Source organism: Elephas maximus, chromosome 9 (genome assembly GCF_024166365.1).
Source record: "Elephas maximus indicus isolate mEleMax1 chromosome 9, mEleMax1 primary haplotype, whole genome shotgun sequence".
Lineage (NCBI taxonomy): Eukaryota > Metazoa > Chordata > Mammalia > Proboscidea > Elephantidae > Elephas > Elephas maximus.
Genome location: NC_064827.1, coordinates 66,236,921 through 66,261,806, shown reverse-complemented (window position 1 = coordinate 66,261,806; position 24,886 = coordinate 66,236,921). Strand labels below are relative to the sequence as shown.

Below are 24,886 nucleotides of genomic sequence, written 5' to 3'. Positions count from 1 at the left end.
GCTGATTTTGAGATGAGGAGAGTCATACTGGATTATCTAGATGGGCCCAGTATAATCACAAGGGTCCTTAGAAGTGGAAGAGGGACTTCGGTGAAGGGTAAGACAGTACACAATACTGGGGAAGCCAGCACAACTGTCCAAGGCAAGGTCATGGAAGCTGCATAGACACATCCAAACTCCCTGAGGGATCGAATTACTGGGCTGAGTGCTGCAGGGTCCATGATCTCGGGGAACATCTAGCTCAATTGACGTAACAGTTTATAAAGAAAATGTTCTACATTCTACTTTGATGAGTAGCGTTGGGGTCTTAAAAGCCTGTGAGCGGCCATCTAAGATATTCCACTGGTCTCACTCCTTCAGGAGCAAGGGAGAATGAAGAAAACTAAAGACACAAGGGGAAGATTAGTCCAAAGAACTAATGGACCACAACTACCACGGTCTCCACCAGACTGCTCCAGGACAACTAGATGGTGCCTGACTACCACCACCGACTGCTCTGACAGGGATCACAGTAAAGGATTCTGAACAGAGCTGGAGAAAAATGTAGAACAAAATTCTAACTCATAAACAAACAAACCAGACTTACTGGCCTGACAGAGACTGGAGAAACCCTGAGAGTATGGTTCCCTGGACACCCTTTTAGCTCAGTAATGAAGTCACTCCTGACATTCACTCTTCATCTAAAGATTAGGCAGGCTCATAAAACAAAACTAGACTAAAGGGGCACACCAGCCCAGGGGCAAGGACAAGAAGACAGGAGGGGACAGGAACACTGGTAATAGGGAACTCAAGGTAGAGAAAGGAGAGTGTTGACATGTCGGGGAAGGGGGGAGGGGTTGTTAACCCAAACAATATGTGTACTAACTGTTTAATGAGAAGCTAGTTTGTTTTATAAACCTTCATCTAAAGTACAATAAAAAAAAAGTGGAAGAGGAGATCAGAGTGATATGGTGTGAGAAGAACTGCACTCAGCTTTGTTATCTTTGAAAATGGAGGAAGGGGCCATGAGCCAAGGAATGTGGGTAGTCTCTAGAAGCTGGAAAAGTCAAGGCAATGACTCTCCTCTAGAGTGTCCAGAAAGAACACACCCCTGCCAACACTTTGATTTTAGCCCATAAGGCCTATGTTAGCCTTCTGACCTCCAGAATTTTAATATAATAAATGCATGTTGTCTTAAGCCACTGAATTAGTGGTAATTTGTTACAGCAGCAACAGGAAACTGATACATGGAGCCAATGATATTGTGAATTAGGGCCATTGTTTTAGAGATTCACTCTGGCCACAGGATGGTGAACATATTGGAGGCGGCAAAGCTGAATGCAAAGACCACAGTTATTAGGCTGTTGCAGTCATCCCCTCTAGAAAGGATGGAAGCCTAAACCAGAATAGACAGCAATTATGTGCTGAGTCTGTGCTGGACACTGGCAGCGGGGTGTGAGGGAGGTAAGGACTCGGGGCAGGAGGCAATCAGCCGGATCCTTCCAACAGAGAACTACAGAGTCTGGGAGCGAGACAGACACGCAGAGAACCGCCATGCCTGGCAAAAAGTACGTGATCCGAGCCAAAGCAGACAGACATCCCTTCCAATGGAGAGGCTCAGGGACAGCTTTCTGGAGGAGATAACACATATGTTCTGTCCGTGAAGCCCCACGAGGGCTCTGCAGAAGTTGCAAAGATGAATCAGACATAGCCCCTGCTTTGAAGGAGTTCACATTTCAAAGGGAGCATCTGGCATGTAACGTGGCCATCCTTAAACTTGGAGAACATGCGAAGAATTCAAAGAACTTGCAAAGAATATGGAAGAATCTCTGGGTTAGAAATCAGGAATATGGGTTGGTAGCGAGTCCTTATACACACACAAACAAACCTAGGAGCCCTTTAAATAAGTCACTTATTTGCCTAGCCTCTGTCTCTTCTCCCATCAAATGGGAAGACTAATGCTCACCATTTCTGTGAGGATACTTGAGATAAGAACAGCCATATATGCGTGGACCACTGTACAGCTAGTGAAGCAACTTCGCATCTATGATTACTGAAGCAGCCCCAGAAGCCCAGGTCAGGAGTTATATTCTGCCATTGTGGAGACGGTGACCTGGAGAAAGTGGCTGAGCTTACATGAAATGCTGGGGGCTTTGTTTGAGGTCCGGCCATCTTTCTGCAGGTCATCCCACCTAGCAGGTGAACTGAGATGGGCTGACAGCTGGCAAAAGCAGAAGTCTCAGGGCTTCTTGGGTGGGCCCAGGGGTAGATTACCCAATAAACAAGGTATGCACAGGCTTACTTGTGGTTACTTACTAATCTGTAGTGCACAATTTCACATGGGTTTCACTACACACATCTTTGTCTGCTTGGGCTCAGAACTTCCTGGCATCACCTCCGTCTCCTTCCACTTCCCACTACATACAATTGATGACCAAGACCTGCAGGTTCCACTTCCTGGTTCTTCTCTAAAATCTGCGTCTCTGCCCTAGATTATGCTCTGCAGTTACTCCATCATTTCCTGTCTGGCTTACTGCAAAGCCTCGTAACTAGGCTCTCTCCAGTCTTGTTGCTTTCCCAATCCATCCTCCACAGTGTAGCCAGGCAATCTTTCTAAAACTCCAGTTTGATGGTGCCACTCTCACTGTCCTGCTTAAAACACTGCATGGGGTCTGCTGGCCCTCAGAATTAAGTCTACATCCCTCAGTATGACTGAGAAGACTCTTAAGATCTTACTCCTATCTACTTGCCCTTCCCAGCCCCATTCCTGCCTTTCATGTTAAGCTTTGGCCATCTGGAATCTTAGGTTCTTATGGTTTCCAGAATGTGTTATGTGAGTGTTCCCTACCCCTCCTTCTACCTCTCTCTCTTTGTCTCTCTCTCTCTCTCTCTCACACACACACACACACACACACACTACATATCCTTTGGACTTTTGCTATTCTTTCTTCCTGGAACTACCCCCACCCTGTCTTCCCTGTTGTCTCCCTGGATAACCCCTCCCAATCTATTGTCTCAACACCTCCAGGAAGCCTTCCCAACCTTCTTAACCTTTTTGTGACCCGTAGTACATATAGCTACCACTTACTTTTTCTGCCTCTGGGGTTTATTGGGGAGCTGTTGTACCACTGGAGCCCTGATGGTTTAGCAGTTAGGAGCTTGGCTGCCAACCAAAAGTCAACAGTTTGAATCCACCAGCCACTCCTTGGAAGCCCTATGGGGCAGTTCTACTCTATCCTATAGGGTCGCTGTGAGTCGGAATCGACTTGATGGCAATGGGTTTTTTTTTTTTTTTTTGGTGGGGGGGAGGGTATTGTAGCACTGATAGTATGTGCTGCTGGCAGGTAGGGCCCTATGTAAGTGTGAAACAGAAAAAACAGGTGTGTGCCACAAATTACTGTTTTAACAGGGTATTGTATGAAGTGGTGCTGAGTCATTGAATTTTTGGTAAGAAAAACCCAAATTTGTAATTTTTTATTTGGAACACATATGTACCTCTGGACGCTAAGTGTAGAATTTTGGGTGTCAAGGAGTACACATATGTACCTCTAGATTCTGAGGGTATAATTAGTGGGATCAGGCATAAAAAAATATATATATATTACCCACCAAAAATTCGAATACACTCAATGATTCAGCATGCCCTCATTACTGAAAACATATAGTAGCAACAAAAAATTACAAGGAAAAAATAACTGGGTCTTGAAAGGGCTAGTCTGTGTCAGGTGATCTACATCTGTACTCCCTTGGACTCTGAACTTCCTCTATCTATTAACCTTAAACTTTATCACTTTGACTGATAACCATGTTTATACAAGTAAAAGGTTCAAAGATTTGTTTACTGAAATTCAGTTATGCAAAATGCTATAGTTTTCTTATTTTTCCAGAACTGATATAATCTTACCCTACAGCTTCCATCCCACTGATAGCAAAAAAAGTACTTCAACTTGCCAATTAAGAGCAGAAAACATTCTCTTTAGAGTAAATATCCACTCCATTCAAAACTGAACTCCCCACCAGCCTTGTTTCTCCCTTATCAAGCAGTTTTCCCTCCCTCCCAACTTGGCATTAGGTGCAGACAGATGCTGATGGGGGAAGGACTCTGGAACAAACGTGGCCTACTGGATCCTCTCTGCCGTTCGCTACGGGATCTCTTATTTGAGCGTGACTCTGGGCCCTTGCACTGGTGTCTGTTGTGACATGGATAAAGAGAATCAGTGTGTTAAAACCAATGTAGAAGTATAAGGTCATGAGGTCCCTATACTCTGAAGCTCCCTTGAATATCAGGCCTAACAGCTCTACCATCACTGCCTTCATAGGGGCTGGGAAATCATGCCAGGAAATCGTGACTGCTCTGTTCTCTCTACCCTGTGGGTGCAGGACTCGGGAGGCTGCTTCAGGCCTTTCCCTCACCCACTGCTATCCTGCCAGGGAGCTTCCATTGGCTTGTTGGATGAAGAGGCTCACAAACTCCCCAGACTATACCCTGATTTTGGGTAAGCAAACCCCATTGTCTCAACTCTCCCATACTAAGATTTTCCACAAACTCTGTCTTGGTATCTGAAGCACTTGTTGGCACTACCCTCATGCTTGGGATGAGTATTGTGGAGGGCGGGGTTGGCTTCCAAAAAGCCAGAAGGAGATTCATCAAGACACTCATGCCTGTATTTATCTGTTAGCGTCTTTCCTCTGCAATTCCTCCCAGCACCAGTGGCAGAGAGAAGGGCTTTCTACTTCCTTTTCCTGTCTGGTGGGAATTCCCTGAGGTCACAGCCTGGACCATCTCTACATTAAAATAAAACACTGTGATCTGAGTCAGCCAGGCCTGGCTTTTGATATACAAGGGAACCTTTGCTGGCACAGGCTGGCTTTCAAAACTGTTATCTAGCTGAAGATGCTACAAAGTCAGCTTTGAGGTGCAAAGCTAAGCAATGACCTCCTTTTTTTCTAGGTGGTATCTGCTTTTCCACTGAAGATGGGAATGCCATTGATTTAGGGGTGGAGAGCCATGGATAAATATGACTTAGGGGAGTGAAAAATACTTCAGCTTAATATTTTCATAAACAGTATTCCTCTTATGCACATATACACACACGTAGGAAACATTTTCACACGTGTTGCCTACCATGCAGTGTACAACTTGAGGACAGAATGTGTCTTTTTTTATTTTCATAGGCCCAGTGCCTGGCATGTAATACTAAAGATGTGTTGAATTAATTCATTAATTAAAGGCTGAAAGAATAAATATCGTCTAGGGTGCTTGAGGAAACCCTGGCGGTGTAGTGGTTAAGAGCGCCTAACCAAAAGGTTGGCAGTTTGAATCCACCAGGCGCTCCTTGGAAACTCTACGGGGCAGTTCTACTCTGTCCTATAGGGTCGCTATGAGTTGGAATCGACTCAACAGCAACAGGGTACCAGTAGGGTGCTTGACCAGAAAACTTAAATGAAGACTCGTAATTGAGAAGCGGATCACAGGAAAACAAGGTTTCTAACTGCCCCCTGCAAAGGGGACAAGCTGAGGGTGCACCTGGACAAGCAAGTGTTGGCATCCATTTAGTCACCACTGGGCCCTGTTGACTCCAGCACCTACAGGTCAGCTTCAAAGTCTAGCCCAATGCCTCCCAATCTGGGGATCACAGAAACAAACATATTGCACCAGCCCTCCAAACCATCGGTTTCAGAGATGGAGAGAGGCTTCTCCAAATCACACCACCAGACAGGAACACAGAGCCAAGACGAGAACACAGCACTCTTGACTTCTTGGTTTGGAGGAAGCCACATCTCAGCCAAAGTCATCTCTCTCATTTGGCAAAAGGGCTCAGTTCAATTGGAAGGGCAGAGAAGGGGCAAGGTTTAAAACAGGGGAGATGTCCTCACTGGCATTGGAAATTTGATGCCAGCCTTTCTGGAGGCTCCTGGGCAGCCTGGAGAGAGCCAGAGAGCGAGGCAGGGAGAGTGGACCCCTCCCTGTAAACTCTTAGCAACCAGGCCAAGACTCCTTGCCATCCCTCCACTAAGCAAAGGCTGCAGACAGCTCTGGCTGGCTCTAGGGTGATTTACCTCCCCGAAATACCTCAATTTAAATGCTAATTTCACCAGAACTGAGGGGTGATAGGCTCTTGGATGCTGGTGGCTGCGTATTAATGTATCCAAAACACTCACACATATTCTTAAATGGAGGAGAGAGGGAGGGAGCAAAGATCTGGGGAAGAGGTGAGGAGGGCTGGGGAGGAGCCCATCTCCCCTTGTTTGCTGTTATTGTCGGTGTGACTGATCAAAAGGCAGTCAGGTGCTCCGCATCCTCATTGGCTGTGCCCTGTAGGTTTTGTATGACTTAGAGTTCCTGAGCAGGTGGTGTGCAGGGTAGAGAGCTTGCCCCTGGCCTCCACACAAGGTCCAGCAGATGCAGCAGATGCGTGTGCTGTGAGCCAGGCACTGCCTGTGCTCTCTGAGGCTCAAAGATGGATTCAGAATCTAGCATGCAATTCAAGAGAAGGACTTGGCATCAAAGGTAACATTACAGGAAACATGTCAGGTACCCCTGCTCCAAGACCCTTGACACAAAACTCATTACCCATATTTTACAGATGAAGTTACTAAGGCTTAAAAGTTGAAGTGACCTCCCCAAGGTCACAGAGCTGGTAAATGGCAAGGCTAGGATTTGGATCCATGTCTAGATGACTTCCAAGTCCACAATTTTTCCACCACCAGGACCCAAGGCCGCTCCTAGAATCTATTCACAAAGATATATAAAAGAAAAATGGAAAAAAAAAAAAAAAAAAGAACCCACCCCACTGCCATCAAGTCCATTCTGACTCATAGTGACCCTGTACGACAGAGTTAGAACTGCCCGATAGAGTTTCCAGGGAGCACCTGGCAGATTTGAACTGCCGACCTCTCAGTTAGCAGCTGTAGCACTTAACCACTACGCCACCAGGGTTTCTGAAAAATGAAAGGAAAGATGTATTCCAACTAGGGAAAATTGAAAAAGCTTTGAACTGGGTGGCTTACTTCCTGCTGGCTTTTCTCACCCCACCTTCCCCCACCTTGCCTCTCCCCCAACGTGAACACACACACACATACACACACACACACACACACGCACACACATGCACTCACCATGAGTGGGAGCCCTGATGAACCTACTCAGGGAGATCATCTTTTCTGTCTAGCCCCCACCAGCTCAGTGACCCCTGGCCCTCTCTACCTAAACTCCATGGGAAATTAGGGGAGGAAAGGAAATAGAATTTTGAAGCTTCTTTGTGGAAGAGCTGGAATTTTAGACTCAAACTCCCAATACCCCTTGAACTGTGAAGCATGCTGGCAGCGGCCCTGGGGCAAAACATCAGAAAGTGCCCTATCAAAAGATGTAGGTTATTCATGGATGACCTTGAAAACATTTTGCTAAGTGAAATAAGTCAGACACTAAAGGACACATATTGTATGATCCCATTTGTGTGAAATATCTAGAACAGACAAAGGCATAAAGACAGAAAGCAGACCCTGTGGTTGCCGTGGACTGGGGTGAGGTGGGAATAGACAGTTATTGCTTAAGGAGTACAGAGTTTGTGATATGAATGATGAAAACGTTTTGGAAACGAATAGTCACAGTTACATACCATTGTGAGTATAATTAATACTACTGATTGTACACTTGAAAATGATTAATATGGCAAATTTTATGTTGTATGTATAATTTAAAAAATATGTAGGTCATGGGCACATTACTGTTATTTCTGGGTTCCCTGCCTTTATTTCCTAAACAAATATTTGTTGAGCATCTACTTTTTGTCAGGCACTGTGCTAGGCTTCCTGGGGAGACAGCAGTGAGACAGAAGTAAATGAGACAGGCATAGTCTTGACCCACATGGAGCTTACAGTCTAGTGAGGTCTCCCATGAGTATACCTGTAGTTAGGAAATATGATGCCTCTATGGAAGAAAAGAGGACGATCCTATGAGAGTGAGTAACAAGGGAACTCTCAGAGGCAGTGCATTACTGTGTGGTCTGAGTGATGGGTTGGCCAGGTACAGAGGGAGAAGAGCTGTCTAGAGAGAGGGAAATCCCAAGTGAGGCCCTGTGGAGGAAGGCAGCATGCCCACTAGAGGAACTCCAGGACAGTCAGTGTGACCAGAGAACAGGAAGCCAAGGGGTAATGCCTCAAAAGATGAGGTAGAAAGAATAGGCAAGGGTTAGATCTTAAAGGACCTTGTCGACCTTAATACGGCTTTTGTATTTTCTCCTGGTCTTCATGAGCAGGGGCTCCTCCTCTGAGTTTCCACTGTTGTGTTTCTAGTGCCTAGAACAGTCCCTGGAACGTGGTAACCAAACCAGCTTCCATCTAGTTGATTCCAATTTGTGGCGACGCCATGTGCGTCTGAGTAGAACTGGCTCCGTAGGATCTTTAATGGGCTAACTTTTTTTGGAAGTAGATAGTCAGGGTTTTCTTGCAAGGCACCTCTCGGTGGACTCAAACTTTTAACCTTCTGGTTAGCAGCTGAGCACATTAACCATTTGCACCAGAAATGTTTGTGGAATGAATGAGATGTCTCACTCCCAGAGTTCCTCAGTTCTGGGGCCCAGGACCCACTATTTTAAAAATTTGATGAATCATTTCCAGCCGAGATTGAACCATTTTTGTAGAGCTCTTTTGGAAGATATTTGTCTGAAGAAACAGTGGTCTTGTTGCTGTTCGAGACGCAGAATTCACTTATGCACACACACACACAGATGCGGTATAGCTCATCTGTGAACACAGACGCTTACTCTACCCTGGAGACAAACAACCGCAGAACTGCTTGGTCTCTGGCTGTCCCCGCGATCGGGGGCACAGGCTTTGGACCGATTCACTGAGCATGCGTTTACTGAGTACCAGGCATCAAGCTAAACTAGACTGATTAGAATGTAGTCGTGGCCACTGCCCATTTCCTAGTTGTGGACTTTGGTTGGGCAAGTTATTTACCATCACTGAACGTCCATGTCTTCATCTAAATGGAATAACAGTAGTTATCTTACAGAATTCTTGTGAGGTTAAAACATGTATCTTGGCACACTACCTAGAATATAGCTAAAGATCAATCACTATTAATAAATATTACTCATTCTTCTTCCTATCATTAGATTAGTTACCTAGTACTTGTTACTATGCAAACACACACACACACACACACACACACTCCTAAGCTCTGAGCATCTGAATCCAGCCTCAGACCAACTGAGTTTCAGCCAGTACCCTGCCAACCTCCCTGGTCACCTTTCCCAGGTGGGTGGTTTCTGAAGCCTCTGTGTAGGCATCTGTCTGAGGTTCTCAGCACAGCAGAACTTTCTGTGCTGTTTTGCCATCAGTATTCTGCTTCCCTGAAGAGCTTATTGATGTGAAGGCCCTGGGCGCCCTCTGCTGGCAGAGGCTCCACATAACTTATGGCTGTGGCCCAGGCAACAGCAATGGGGCCCGATGCTCAGGGATGGCCCTAGGTCTTTGCAGTTGCTGTCTTGCCATTCATTGCTTTGTCCTCATCTCCCTTCCTCCCATCTTTCCAAACTGCTCTGCTAATGCCCACCTGTCTTATATTCTCCCTCCTCATATTGTCCTTCTATGTGCTTGCTCAGGACCCTCCCTGCTCCCCAAAAGCTCAGAGGAAGCACCTTCCTCCAAGCAGAAGGGGCCTCAGGAGCCGGACCCCTCTGTCCTGAGGTGCCCACTGGGCCCACTATGCTGCCTCCCATTGTCCCTTTGGGGTCAGAGCTACCACAGAGCTCCGCCTGGCTTCTCCAGAGACAGAGGGACAGAAGGAGAAGGATGTGGTGTAGTGGGGGCGGGGGGGTGGGCAGAGAGGGCACCACTGCCTCCCTCTTCTGCAATGTAAAAAATATTTTAAGATATGATTTGAAATGGATACCCCTGGTGATAAAGGGAAAAAAGACAGCCTTGATCTCTCTTCCCAAAGTGACTTAATCCAAGAAAACCGCTTCACTTCCTGGAGCCCCCATTTCCCCATTGAGCAGGTGCACGGAGCATAGGCTTGGGAGATAGACTGCTGGGGGTGTACCATGTCCCTGCTGTGTGGCCTTGAGTAGTTAATAACCGATTTCTGCTTCACCTTCTCCATCTCTAAACTGGGGATCTTAACGGCACTTACTTCACAGACTTGTGCTGAGGACTCATGTAAAGCACTTGGAATAGTACCTGGTGCATAGTAGGTGCTCGATAAAAAGCTATTATTATTATTGTTATTTCACTAAGGCAGGCTGAGTGGCTATAGTGATCCCCATTTTACAGATGAGAAAACTGAGGTTTGAGTGGTTTGTTCCAGGTTCCACAGCTAGGATGTGGTATGGGCAGAGTGGAGCCCTAGCCTTCAGAGTCGTTGCTACCCCGTCACCCATGAAACAAATGCTTAGGGTCTCATGGGGAAAGGACCCTTGCCCAGAAGCATCTGGTCCCCCCCCAAAATTCCCTGTAGCCAGCCACATGATTATTATGCATGGCCACTTGTATTGTCTCCCCCACTAGGTTGGGGAGGCCTTGAGGGCAAGAAGAGAATCAGACCTAAATCTGAGTCCTAGCGCCCAGCACAGGGCTCCACCCGTATGTGTGCTTGGTGCATGTTAGCTGGATGACAGAGACATGGGAACACCCCTCGACCCCTCTATCTTTGAGGGAAGAGCTGCAGCCCGAGAGGCCATCTCACAGTGGAGACATAGGAAACGTAGTCCCTTAGATTCTGGCTAACACTAAGGCCACTTGGTGGCACAGGCAATAGCCCTGAACAAGCAGGCTACTTTTTATATTCACATTGCTGTCCCACACTCCCAGGCTTGCAGACAAACCAAAGGCCAACCACAAAACCTAGGGAGAACCCAAAATTACATGCACACACTGACATAAACAAGTATGACTCCACACATAGACCTGGTCACACATAGACCTGGTCACACACAGACACAGAAAAGCGCATTTAAATATACAAGCGCAGACAATGCGTGCACTGGCAGATGTCCCAGGCCCAGCCTCTGACCTCACCAGTCCTTCACTTTTCTCATCAAGGACACCAGGTTTGGAGTCAGACCTTCGTTCAAATCCTAACTCTACCACCCATTAACTCTGAACCTCATGTTTCTCATCTGTAAAATGAAGATAATAATAACTGTCTTGTAGGATTGTTGTGAATATTAAGTGATAAAACATACCTGAAGTCCTTAGCCAGATCCTAGCAAGTTATAAAGGTCTAATAAATGTCAGAGATGACATTGATGGTGATGTTGGCAGTGTTCACGATGGAGATGTTGATTTCTGCTCTGGCCTCTGATCTTGCTCAGAGGTCAGACATGGAGAAGGTGTTCACTAAATGAAGGAATCAGTGGCGAGGTTTTCAGGTGCCTGGGGCAGGACAGAGGGAGGTGAAGTACAGATAAGAAAATGACCCAGGCCACCTGATGCTTTTTTTGACAGCTGCTTTTGAACTGCTCGAGACCCAGGCTTCAAAGGCTTTACACTGGCATTGTATATTCTTGTTTTCCTCTTTCCAATTTCCATTTCAAGGTTGCCCGTGCCAGATAGCAAAATAAAAATGGTAAACCTCCTCCTCCGGTTGTTCTTCCCCTCCTTGTCCCCCTCGCCTCTCCTCCTCTCCAGATTGTAATTAGTGTCACTAACTCTGAGGATCTCTGAGTATGAAGGGACCTTAAAAGTCAGGTTTTAATACAGAAATGATCTTGACACCAAGCATGCCAAGTGGGTATCAAGTTTCTTGCTTGCACACCACTCGTAACAGGAGGCTCACCACCTCTCTTGGTAGGCTATTCCCTTTTTAGGCAGGTCTACTACCACTGGCTAGAAGGAAACCGTGGTAGCATAGTGGTTAAGAACTACAGCTGCTAACCAAAAGGTCGGCAGTTCGAATCCACCAGGTGCACCTTAGAAACTGTATGGGGCAGTTCTACACTGTCCTATATAGGATCGCTACGAGTCAGAATCAACTCGACTGCAGCAGGTTTGGTTTTGGGTTTATTGGCTAGAAGGAACCCTTGCTAATAAAAAGGTAGGCAGTTTGAATCTCCCAGCTGTTCCTTATAACCCTGTGGGGCAATTCTACTCTGTCTTACAGGGTTGCTATGAGTCGGAATTCGTTTGAAACAACAGGTTTGGTTTTGTTCAGAAGCAGGAAGCCCGCTTCCATATATGCACTGTACAACTCCACAGACAGACCTGGTCACACACACAGAGAAAAAAAAAATTTTTTTTTTTTTTTTTTTACAGCGAATAGCACACTTAAATATACAAGTGTACTAAAAGCTACCTCCGTTCAGGGTTCTGTCCCCTGAGGTCACCCAGAAAGTGTATGTCTGCCGTTCCCTGGGATGGCCCTACAGGGAAGGGATAGAGGCCCTTGAAGAAGTTAGGGCAAGGGGAAGAGCGCTAGCCTGGAAGTAGGAAGACTTTAGTTTGAGTCTAATACATCGATTTTCTTTGAGCAAGTCACATCCCTGCTACAGGCCTCAGTTTCCCCTCTGTAAAAGAAAGAGTTTCATCCAAAAGATCTCTTCAGACAACAACAACAACAAAAAAAATCCACTCTTTTTAGCACTCCACACTGTTTCCAATTCCCTCGCATCCTGGTTCACCATTGTTATTGGTTATACAGAGGGACATTTAGCAGCCACATGCACAGTTTATAGAGTGTCAGACAGCTTCTTAAGTAATTGACAGTTTTATCTCATTAAATGATTACAACAGCCCTGGGATCCAAGTCTCATTTTATAGACAAAGAGACTGAGGTTCCGAGAGGCACCGTAGCTTGCTCAAGATCATACAGCTCATAGTGAGGGTAGGCTTGGACCCCAGCTTGCCTGATTCCTGATCCTGTTGTTAACTCTCATGTTCTCAGAGCTGGTATTCAGGGAGCCAGAGTCATTACAGCAAGGCAACTCACTCATGGGAGCCAGTCACTCTGCTGGTTTCCTGCTTCCCTGCCCTGCAGCTCCCCAGAAGCCCTCACCTCCTCGTTTTGCCAGTCTCTCTGCTCCTCTCCACAGGGAGAACAACTTCATCAAGGACTTCCCCCAGCTGGCCGATGGGCTGTTGGTGATCCCGCTGCCGGTGGAGGAGCAGTGCCGGGGGGTCCTCTCCGAGCCCCTCCCAGACCTCCAGCTGCTCACTGGTAAGACAGATGTGGGGCCCTCCCCAGTCTCCCTAACCACGCACCTGGTTTCCAGGTGCATAGCCTGTCCTCAGCAGATCCAAGATGGGCCAGCCCGGCCCACCTCTTTGTGAAGGGTGGAAGGGGAAAGGGACCTGCCATTTCTTGGACTTCTGTCATGGCCTGTGCTAAACGAGGGGCTTCCCTGAGACTCCATACTATGTGCAGGGGCCACCTGGGAGGGAGGTGCCTCTCTGACAGTAGGAAAATTCTCTTGGTGAGAGGTCTTGGCCTCTGTGCCTGAGTCTCAACAGCATTTTTCACTCTCACTGACAATTTCCTGACTTTTAATTTTTTTCACTTTCAGTGTTTTGTTTTATTGGTTCATCTTTAAGTCATTCTAAAGTAAAATGGTGGACTTCTCAAACCAGATTCTCTCCACCTTAGTAGAACTTTAGTTACACAGCATGTTTTTTTTTTTTGGTGGCCATCCTGTGGGGGTTGCTATTATTATTCCTATTTGGTAGGTGAGGAATCTAGATTCAGAGAGGTGAAGGGACCAGCCAAAGGTCACACAGCAAATCTTCCAGGAGTAGAACCCAGGTGTCATGACTCCAGGTCTTATGCCCTTTACACTCCACTCTGAAGTGCTCCCGCCAGATCTGTCTCCCTTACTGTGAAGCTATATTCTGCAGGCTTTTCTGATGCCTCATTCTTTCTGTCTCACCCCAGGACACCCTTCTGCTCTTCCTTGTCTTCTACCAGTTGTTCTCCTACCCTTTTTCATGGGGAATTTCCTAAGATGTAAGGGCCCTGGCCCTGCCTCTGTGATATAGGAGTTGGGTGTCTTGTTCACTGCTCAGGGGAATGGCCAACTTGAGGGATCCTGGAGTTGTTTCCTGAGAGGGAAATTCTCCCCCAGGCAAGACCCCTGCAACGTGACAGGCTTAGGTTTAAGTCCCGTCCATCTCTTGCAAGCTCTGGGAGACCTTGGGCACATGCAGTGTCCATGGGCCTTTTCTGTAAAATGATGTGGACAGGGAGAGAGCCCACATGTGCTGAGGGCCTCTTAGGTGCCAGGCACCTTACATACATTAATGCATGTAACCCCTCAAGGGCATTATTGCCCCCTTTAAATTGGCCGAAGAGGTCATGTAACTTGTCCAAGGCCACATGGCTCATGTATAGTTGAGTTAGGACAGAAGCCCAGCCAGTCTTAACTCCAAAGCTAATGCCTTATCTGCTGTCACCTCCCTGTCCCGTCCTGCTCCGCAAAGGGACCTAGATGTAGATCAAATCAACTCATTCGACTTGAAAACACCTAACAACAGCATCAACATGGTCAAAGAAGCTGCTGTGCATTTCCCCTTCATGGAACTTTTAACATGCATATTAGCCTATTCTAGGTGCTGAGGAATGATAAAAAGTGCTTTGTAAAAAGTGTCTAAAAATTGGCTGTGCCCTCTTTAATTTTAATTTTACCAAACATTGTAGAATTTCAGAGCTAAGATGGCCTGTAGTCCTAGCCTCCTTACTAATGAGAAATTGGGTTTGTGGGATCCCTGCTGAGTGATTCCTTTTTGGATACCCCCAGTGATGGGGAGCTCACCACCTCCTAAAGTAGACATTTCCATGGCCCCTGGGGAGGTGCTGTGCTATAACAGAAAGGACTCTGGATCTGTCAGTGATCACTCTGTGTCCTTGTGCAGTTTCCCTCTCTGGGCCTCAGCTTCCTCCTCTGAAAAATGGAGATATAACCTTTATTTTTCAGCATTGTCATGAGAGAAATGAAGATTCTGTATGTAAACTGTTTGGCACATTGTGATTCTCCATTTGTGGCAGGAATTGTTACATTGTTTTGACTCAAGGATCTTTGGATGTGTCCTTAGGAAAGAACTCTTACATTTCCAGAGTGTATAATTTTTTTTTTAATTATCAGGAAAACACCTCCTCCCATCCCAGCCCTATTCCCCAGGTGGGGATCTGGGATGGAGTTGGGTGAAATGAGGGTCAGGGGTAGATTTATGATCAGAAACAGGGTGAAAGTGAACAAGTCAGTTGATATTTACTGCAAGCCTACTGTGGGGCTCTGGTGGCACAATGGTTAAGAGCTATGGCTGCTAACCAAAAGGTTGGCAGTTTGAATCCATCAGCCACTCCTTGGAAACCCTATGGGGGAGTTGTGCTCTGTCCTATAGGAGTTGCTATGCGTCAGAATCAACTCAACGGCAATGGTTTTTGTTTTGGTTTACTGTGTGCTGGGCTCTGTGTGAGACTTCACCCTCGAGAAGCTGACATTCCATTGGAGGAGCTTATATTCCAGAGAAGGACCAGGGATGGGGGAAAGCAAGGGATGGGGTGAGGATCACTTATGGGGGAGGCTCAAGGGTGGGGTAAAAGGCAGGGAGGACAGCTTCATACATTACTTGATGATCAGAGGAAGTACTTTTCCTTTTGCCCATGATGGCTCCAACCCTGCTCTGAACCCAGAGGAGCTGTAACAGGTAGGACGCAGTAATCCACGGGCCCTGGTGTCTGAATCTTCCTGTGCAGGCTGTTTTCTCTGCCTCGAGTCAGAAACAGAGCCCTCTCCTTCTTGCCCCCACTTTCCCTGCCCTTTCCAGACTCTGCAAAGGAGGGACGGGAGAGGCAGAGCAGATAAACAGAGAGGACATATTTATAACAAAACACCCTCGCTCCAGTGGACATAGCTTTGGGGATCATGAATATTTTACTTTAAAATGAAAGCCTCTAAAAAAATTATATTATTCCTGAAAAGGGTAAGGAGAAAAAAAAAAATGTTGACAGTAATGGACAACTTTAATACTGCAGTAATGTCTAGGAAGAAATCATTTGTTCCAATGAGATTCTCATTTTAATCTTGGTATCGAGTATCTCTGTAAGTGCCTCCTCACCAGGGGACAAGAGAGGGGATAGGAAATGTGCCTGCCATTTGCAGAGGCACTAGAAAGCATGGATACGTAACAGCAATAATGATAACTGCTGATGGGACCAGCATTTCTTTTTTATGGATTTTTTTTTTCTGATTATGAAAGAGAGAGTTCCTTAGGGTAGGGATATTAGAAAATGAAGATGAATATTAATCAGAAAATAATCATTCATACACCCACCGTCCAAAGTTAAGTACTTGCTAGCATTTTGTTTTGCTTTATGTCTGTTCATTTTTGTCTATAACCACTTTTCCCAAAGTGCATTCTATGGAATGTAAGTTTGAGTGGACCCTCTGTACGGAAGGGGGTTACGTGGTCAAAGAAGGAGCTCTGGTGGCAAAACAGTTAAGCTCTTGGCTGCTAACCTCAAGGTTGGTGGTTTGAATCCACCTAGCAGCTCTTGTAAAAATTACAGCCAAGAAAATTCTATGGGGCAGTTCTACTCTGTCACTTGGGGTCATTATGTGTTAAAATTGACTTCACGGCACCTAATAACAACATCAAAGAAGCTGCTGCACACTGTGCCTTCGTGGAGCTTAAAATGCACATTACCCGATTCAAAAGTGCTGAGAAATGATAGTTTTTAAAAATCTTGTTTAGCTTTGTTTTACCAATGTTTTTCATTCTCACTTGAAATGGAACCATTTATGTATGTACGTGTGTGTTTTGCCTAATACCTGGAGCGTCCCATATTCCCATATGGGGAAACAATGGTCTACGCCAAAGGTGAGCAAACTCTGTAAGGGGCTAGATAGGTAAAAGTAGGCTTTGCAGATGGTAGGGTCTCTGTCACCAGTACTCAACTCTGTCACTGTAGTGCAAACACAGCCTTGGCAATGTGCAAATGATAGGCTGTAGTTTGCTGATTCCTGTTCCACACATACAGCATTTCTAGGTTACCACAGTGCTTCCACTTCTGTTATCTTCTTTGACCCTTACAGCCTGCCCATGGAATCAAGGCAGCATAGATATCTCCAGTATCAGATGAGGAAACTGAGGCACGTAGATAGATGTTCAGTGCCCCCTGGCAAGTTACCAACTTGTAACTTGGTCAGGTGTAAATGGGACATAAATCTGACCTTGCTCTTGTTTGCAGGGTGAAAGGTCCTTGTACGCTGTTGAACAGAGAAAAAGCAGGGTTGGGGCTAAGATCAGAGGCCTGGGACTGGGGCCTAGATAAAATTGTTGGCCACGGTGAGAGCCTGCACCCTAGGTCTCTTGCCTCTACCCGTCTAAAAGAAGGGCATTACCCAGAGCCCAGAGCCATGGGTGGGAGTTGTGGCAAGAGGCCTCTAAGTGCTGGGATCACATGACCATCTTATTTCCTCCCCCAGGAGACATCAGGTATGACGAGGCTATGGGCTATCCCATGGTGCAGCAGTGGCGGGTCCGGAGCAACCTCTACCGTGTGAAGCTCAGCACCATCACCCTGTCGGCAGGTGAGGACACAGCAGGGCAGCCAGGGAACTCGGTGTAAATCAGCACACGTTCCCAAGGTATGCCAGGCCCTGTGCTGGCGCAGGGGATGCTGAGGGAATGAGGCAGTGCCCTCCCTGCCACCAACCAGCTCACAGGGAGGGCAAGCCAAAAGCAAACTGAGTTATGTCGCACATTGCAGCAGTGTCAACGCAATAATGGGATAAAGGTGGCAAAGATGGGGGAGACAGAGAGGCTTCCTGGAGGAAGTGCCTCCAAGCAGGGTGCCGAATAAAAGAGAAGGGGGAAATAACCATCTAAGTCACATTTCTGTTCTTCAATTATTTCAGGTTTGTGAATTTTAAGTCCCTCTCAGGAACCAACTCCTGTGTTCTTTGCCAGCAGATTTCTTTCTGTGCATCTCCTCCACAACAATCACACAAACACCACACCCACGTTCACTGCCCACACTTTGCTCACATGGGTCCTAACATCCAGCCGAGGGGGATGATCTGTGACTCTTGAAAAGGGACTTGTCCTTTTGTGCCTGTGACTTTGCACACGCTGTTCCCTCTGCCTGGATCTCTCTGCACAGGAATGTACTCTGCAGTAACCTGTGACATCTCCCCAGCTCCCCATTCCCTCAGAATGACTCAAGGCATTTCCACTGCTCTGAGGATTTCTCTTGAAGCACTGACAAGTGCTGGTTTTATATCTGGATCTTGTCTGTCTCCCCCACTGACCTGAGAACTCTGGGTAAGGCTTGGGTCTTAGTTATTCCTGTATTCTGTATCCCCAGAACCAACAGAGGGTCAGCGTATTATTCGTGTTCATGTTTGATGAAGGAATTAAAAAAATAAATAATAATAAAACCTGAAAGAAAGAAGGAATGAATGACTCTGGAGAGATGAGGCCTGGCCTAGGGTTTTCTACCCTGGCTGTCACTCATAACACTTGTACTGGTTTGTTGTCTGAATGTCCCCTAGTTATCCACACATCTTTTTCTTTTTTAATCTCACTTTGTACAATCAGCAAAATGGAACTCTTTCTGGAAATTGGAAGACTTCACCCTCTGGGAAGTACAAACAGTAATGATTGCTGATACCTGCCAAGTGCTTTATAATGTTTTATATGTATGATTTACAAGACCCTGTAGGCAAGGCATTATTTGTCCCCATTTTTCTTCAGATAGGGAAACTGAGGGTCAGAGAGTTAAGTGACTTGTCCAAGGTCACACAGCTAGTAAGTGGCAGAACAGGGAGCAGAGCAGGGATTTGACTGCACTTCTGTCTGCTTGGATAAAAAGCCACAGGGCGTATACATGGTATTGTTATTTATTACTTAGCAGAAACCATCTCATTATTAACATGCTGCATTAATTACCCAGTTGCATGAGTTCACGGGTTGATGGAGAGGGGCTGTTCTAATCAAGCACCCATTCTTTGAGTCCCGTTTCTGTTTTGCCTCCTACCTCCTCACACTGTACTCGTGAGTGAGACTGTGATGTTCCTATTAGAACTACAAAGGTGTACCTGCTTTCATTAATAACTGTGCTCCTGAAAACCCCTTTGTAAAACAAATGCTGGCAAATTGGAGCTCATTTTTAATGTTGGAGTTTTTTTTTTTTTTTTTTCCTTTACTTTGACTTGGTACAAACTTGGTCGTTCTTGTACTAATCACAGTCGATGTGCCTGCCATGTCCCAGGAATGGCCACAAACTGGGCTGGGGAGGGGGGACATGTGCAGATTCATAAACATGTGAGATAGGGCTTCTGCCTTCAAGGGGGGTGCGTGCTGAAGGTTCAGAGAGTAGATGCTCCTGGCCAGGGTGGTGTGAAATGCTGCCTGGGGAAGGGGTGACTTCCTGGGTCCTTGAAGTATGGGTGTGACTCAAGGAGGAAGCAGGGAGACAATTCAGGTAGAGGGTGGGGGGTGTGTGTGTGTGTGCTGGGAGTGTGGAGGATGTGAGTTGAAGAAAGGGTGGTGGGAATCAGGGGTCATAGTCAAGCGAAATCAGAAAACGGATTTGGTTAGAACTAAAGCCTGGTATGGGTGGCTCATGGAAAATGACGTAGAGGCCTTGACTGCCCACATAAGAACCTTGGGCCCAGAAGAATAGCTTTGTTATGAGTGTGTTTGAAAAAGGAGACAGGGAACTCCATTATCCACTGATTGGTGTGCAGGCCCCATGCAGGGTGCTGATGATTTAGAAATCTCTTTGGCCAAGGATTAGAGGGAAATAGAGCAGCAAGGAGGCTCTTGTGGCAATCTAGGGAGGCATAACAAACCAGTTTTAGGAAGGCAACAGCAGAAATAGAAAGGGAAGCGATGTTACAGGAAGTTAAGGCAGGGATCACATCTGTAGACTGGGCGCATCCACTGAGCCTGGGCAAATGGTGGCCCCAGGACTCCACAATGAACAATCCAAGCCCTGGTTTATTTGGTGCAGTGGAAAGTGCATGGGCTTTGGAGTGAGGACGGAACTGGGTTTGAATCCCAGCTCCTCTGGCTAGAGAACCTACGTGTCATTAACACTCTCTGAGGTTTGGTTTCCTCATCTACATACTGGGGGTTGTTGTCATCAGGGTTATAGTGCTGTGGCAAGGTTAAATGAGATAAAGTAGGTGAAAATCTAGCAGAATTCCTGGTGCATATGAGTTGTTCAGTAGATACTAGCTCAGGCTTCCTGATTGTGACTTTCAAGACTTCGTGGTCTGGGTCACCAAGCTTCAGGCTTTCCTCTTCTGCCACTCCTCTCTTGGATGGTATCTTGTGTGTCCAGAAGAGACAGCAATTCTTTAATATGTAAGTGGGGGAATGACGTAGACATCTGGACTAGTGTAGCCACCAGGCTTCCACTATGGTGATGGGTAAGCTACCAAATCCAGGCTGAAGTCTGCCTCCTGCCCCTGTTTAACTTCCTGCCAACCAGCCTCCCAAGGCTGATACCTCCACATGCTCTTCCCTGCCCAGAGTTCACCAATGTCCTCAAGATCCTGACCAAGGAGAGCAGTCGGGAGGAGCTGCTGTCCTTCATCCAGCACTATGGCTCCCACTACATCGCAGAGGCCCTCTACGGCTCAGAGCTCACCTGTATTATCCATTTCCCCAGCAAGAAGGTCCAGCAGCAGCTGTGGCTCCAGTATCAGAAAGGTAAGCCTGGAAAGCATGTTGGAGGAGGTGACCAAGTGGGACGTAGAGGTAAGGAGCCTGGGGAGATAACAGACCTCCCTTGGATTTAAATCCTGGCTCTGCTGTGTCCAAGCTGTGTGGCTTAGGCAAGTTGCTTCCTCTCTCTGGGCTTCAGTCTCACCATGAGCAGAATGAGATGGTCACACATGCTGATTTCTCAGGACTTGTTTGGTTCAGGCATTTCCAGAGTTGGTGCTCTGGATTCCAGAATTCTGCCCTTTTACCACAGGCTCTTTATTTTCATCCCTTTCCCGGAAAAAGCTGCTGGACGGGGCGGTGGTGGTGGTGTCTTTTTGACACCTTTTTCTCTCCAGACTTCTTGGGAGAACCCTCTGGAAGAGACCATCACATGTCTGGGGGGACAGTTTGAAGCCTCTCCATTTATCCTCAGGGAGGGTCACCAGATCTTATTGCCCTCTGATTCTCAGCTATTATCAGAACTGGAATCTCCCAGACCTGGTACTGGAGACCAGTCTCTGCCACTCACCTTGAGCAAGTCATGTCCTTCCTGCCACAGTTTTCCCTTCCTGTGGAATGGGCATTTAAGTAGCTAGTCACATCTATTTCCTACATGAAAGGCACACCATTTCTGTAACAGCACTTAGAGGAAGTTAGAAATATTGCATGTACACACACACATACACACACACACACACAAATAAATGCATTTCTAAGAGATCCATGTATACATGCCCCTATTTCTCATATGAGAAAAAGAGTCTCATATGTGCCAACTCAAGTGCCCACAGGGACACAGCTACTAAGTAGCAGGGCCAGGATTGGAACCAATGACTGGCTGGATGCAAAAGCTCGTGTTCTTTCCCTCTTTCAGTCAGACTGAAGGGCTTCCCATTATCATTATTACTATCATTATCAATTAGTTTCAAAAGAAAGGCCCTTAGCTGAAAGAAAGGGGGAGGAGAAATGTTAAAAAAAACTTGCTTGCCTCCTATTCATAGGGCTGAGCTACTTCCTTTCCTCAGTTCCTCTCTAGTGTTTATCCATCTCCAAGAACTAAATCAACTGTAATCATAAAGCCACAGAACGTGGGAGCCGGTAGTGGCCATCAAGGTTTCATTAAGCTCAGTGCTCCATTTCACAGTTAGAAAAACAGAGGCCCAAAGGGGAGAAGGAGGCTTGCTCAAAGTCCAACGGCCAAGACAGAATGGGGTTGCTCCATACACCCCGTCTAGGGCTTTCCATGCTGCCATGCATTCTGACTAGATCAGGCCCCTGGCCCACCTGACTTTCCCCTCTGCGGGGCCCTTCCCATGTCCCTGAGGGCCTTGCACCCCTAATCACAGTCTAGCCCCTCCCTGTCTCTTGTGTGCAACTGTATGAGGCATGGGGTGGTTTAAAAACCAAACCCGTTGCCGCCAAGTCAATTCTGACTCATAGCAACCCTATAGGACAGAGTAGAACTGCCCCATAGGGTTTCTAAGGAGCAGTTGGTGGATTCCAACTCCTGACCTGGTTAGCAGCCAAGCTCTTAACCACTGTGCCACCAGGGTCTGGTGTATAGGCCCAGGGGACATAATTGAGTTGTCTGGGAATAGCTCCGTTTTATGGCTGTGACAATGACGGTCTTTAAGTAAGTGCATTAAATCAATAGAAGTCTCATTGCACTACCCTATAAATAACATGACACATCATTAAGCAGGGCAATAAGCTTCAGGACTTTGAAGTAATACAATTAGGTTATGTTTATAAGAACCCTGAGATTACTGTGGCCACTGAACTAATTTGCCTCATCCTGCATTTGGGGCCTGGGACACCACTCTGGTACCAAATCTCACCTCCATCTCCATTCTTGGCTGCTTCCAGGCAGTTGACTATTTCATTCCAGAACATCCTTTTTCTTATATAGTGGCTGCACAGAATCTGTTACAAGTAATATAGGAAGGGGGTGTATGTGGAAAGAATGCTGAAACAGTAGCCATGACCCCTCTGTTCAAGGTCTGGTTTTGCCACAAACTTGCTAGGTAAATATGGACTGGTAAGCTTTCCTCTCTGGGCATCTGGTAGAAAAGCCCCGTTTTTTTTTTTTTTCTTCCACCATCCACACTCACTCCTAAGAAGAACATAAGGCAAGTGACCTTTGGGATAGACTGAGGTCAGCTTAAATATTCCATGTGTATTTCTTCTGCCCTATGTCCACCTGCTGTGAGAGCTAGATTCTACATCAAACGTTCTGGTTTTATTTATTTTCATTTGAGAGTGATGTTAGGGAGAAGGGAGATGAGAAGCTGGGAATCTGCCCCTACAGAATTGAAAAAACCTTTTGGATTCAGAGATAGTTGGCATCCCATCTTACCTCCAACATCAATTGTGTGTCATCAACATCTGCTACAGAAGGGCCCAGTGGGAACCAGGACAGGATGAATTTGGGTTTGGAGGCTGAATACTCTGGGGAGAGAGCTTGTAGGAAGAGGAGAGAGAGTGGGACATTGGAATGAGACAGATGGATTTCAAGTCCTGACACCTCTTCTTACAGGCTGGCCACGTTACCTTGGGCCAAGTAACTTCTCAGTCTCAATTTCCTGTGTTAAATAAGGGGCCGTAATTCTCTTGAATGGTTTTGGAAGGATGAATGGAGATAATTCAGGTAAAATGCCGAGGTACATGAAAATCAGTAGCTTAAAATAAAACAAAAATTGTGGGCACCCACTGAAGATTCTAGTCTTGGTCCTAGCCCTTGCTAACGTGTGACTCCAGCTCTCGTTTCTCACTGTGAACCACATATTTCAGAAGAACGGGACAATTCCTGCAAATGTCTTTTTAGCCTGGAGAGGGTGGGAGCTCCAGCATTCTTTGAAATCTACATTTAGCACCAGACAGTGGACAAGTGTCTCCGGAATTGGAAGGACCGAGGCCGGAAGAAGAGATCAGGGAGAAGAGATCAAATAAGGTATGCATGGCAAACACGAGCATTTGGGCAGCTCTGCACAGTTTACAAATGGCCTTCCTCTGATCTTCCCACCAAAGAAGGCAAGGGTTTTCACTTCTCACTTTACAGAAGGAAAACTGTGGCCCAGACAAGGGAAGGGGTTTGTCAGGGTCACAGATTTTATTTTAGTGAAGGAGATGGTGTTTGAATCCCAACCTGATTCCCGTGCCCCCTTCACCCAAGATCCAGTGTCCCTAGACATTAGAACCAAATGTCCTAGCCTTTCCATGTTTACTAACAGTAGGGGTCTGGCCACTGTCACAATCTGAGGCAGCCTCTGGAAAGCCGAGGTAGATGGGGTAAATGTGTCTGACTGAAATATCTCCCACACGGGGTTTATTTTACTCTTATTCCCTAAGTGCTTCTAAGTGTATATTCCACGGGGGAAAAAGTCACATTTGTCACTCATTAATTCTTTGGTGAACTGAACATTTCCTGAGTGATTCCTCTTGGCCAGACCCTGTGCCAGGTGTTGAAGTACAGTAGTAAGACACACTCTCTGCCCCCAATTTGTTCATTACCAGCCTGTCTTGGCCTTCCCATGCTCCTCATTTGTGTCATAGACTTTTTTTTTCATCCTCTGGTAAACAGCTGGGAGGAGGGAGGGGGCTGGCATATGGTAGTGAACCCTGTTGCAGTCATTCATTGGCCCATAGCTTTCATCTCAAGGGCCATTCCGATCAATTGGGATTGGCCATCTAGAGCACTGTATGGAGAGTTCTGAGAAGTCATGGGGCTTTCTGGAAAAGAGAGCTGTGATCAACTACCAAGACCTCCCATAGATGCAGAAAGGTGTAGTGTTGCTCCACATTCCATGCATTTTCTTCCCTGCAATAGGGCAAAATAAAACTTAGAATAACAGATTCAGATTCAGGCACTGATTCCAGAGAGGCACTGGGCATGCAAGAAGGACCAGAAAGATCCAGGCAGGGAGATAAAATTTTCTACCACCAGGTGGGGATTCTGGTCTTTCCATCACTCTGGAGGGGACTAGAGCACTGCTAGATGGAGACTGGCGGAAACCAGGAAGAACTGGGCCTTAGGAGACAACTGGAGTAGCAAACGTCATCCCTGGAACACCAAGTCCCTGGCATGGTTAGCATGGAAGCTGTTCAGCCTGTCTAGTTCCTTTAACCCATCACCTCTGCCCCTGGGCCATGCCTCAAGCACCCAGTGAAGCTTTGAGTCTCTTGCCCCAGTTTCTTAAACTACACGCTGCTGTACTCTTGATACTCTTGTATTTTGAGAAGCTATCTTTCTCCC

General features: G+C 46.5%; 1 protein-coding gene across 8 annotated transcripts in view; it reads left to right on the top strand.

The window, feature by feature from the left end:
• ASTN2 (astrotactin 2) overlaps nucleotides 1–24,886 on the top strand; it is a 1,062,617-nt gene that overhangs the window by 712,372 nt on the left and 325,359 nt on the right. For all 8 annotated transcript variants that reach the window (XM_049897085.1, XM_049897083.1, XM_049897084.1 and 5 more), the window contains 3 exons: nucleotides 13,014–13,138; nucleotides 17,403–17,507; nucleotides 20,458–20,637. In XM_049897085.1, coding sequence (XP_049753042.1) covers nucleotides 13,014–13,138; nucleotides 17,403–17,507; nucleotides 20,458–20,637 — 410 coding nt within the window. The remainder of the gene's footprint in view (nucleotides 1–13,013; nucleotides 13,139–17,402; nucleotides 17,508–20,457; nucleotides 20,638–24,886) is intronic.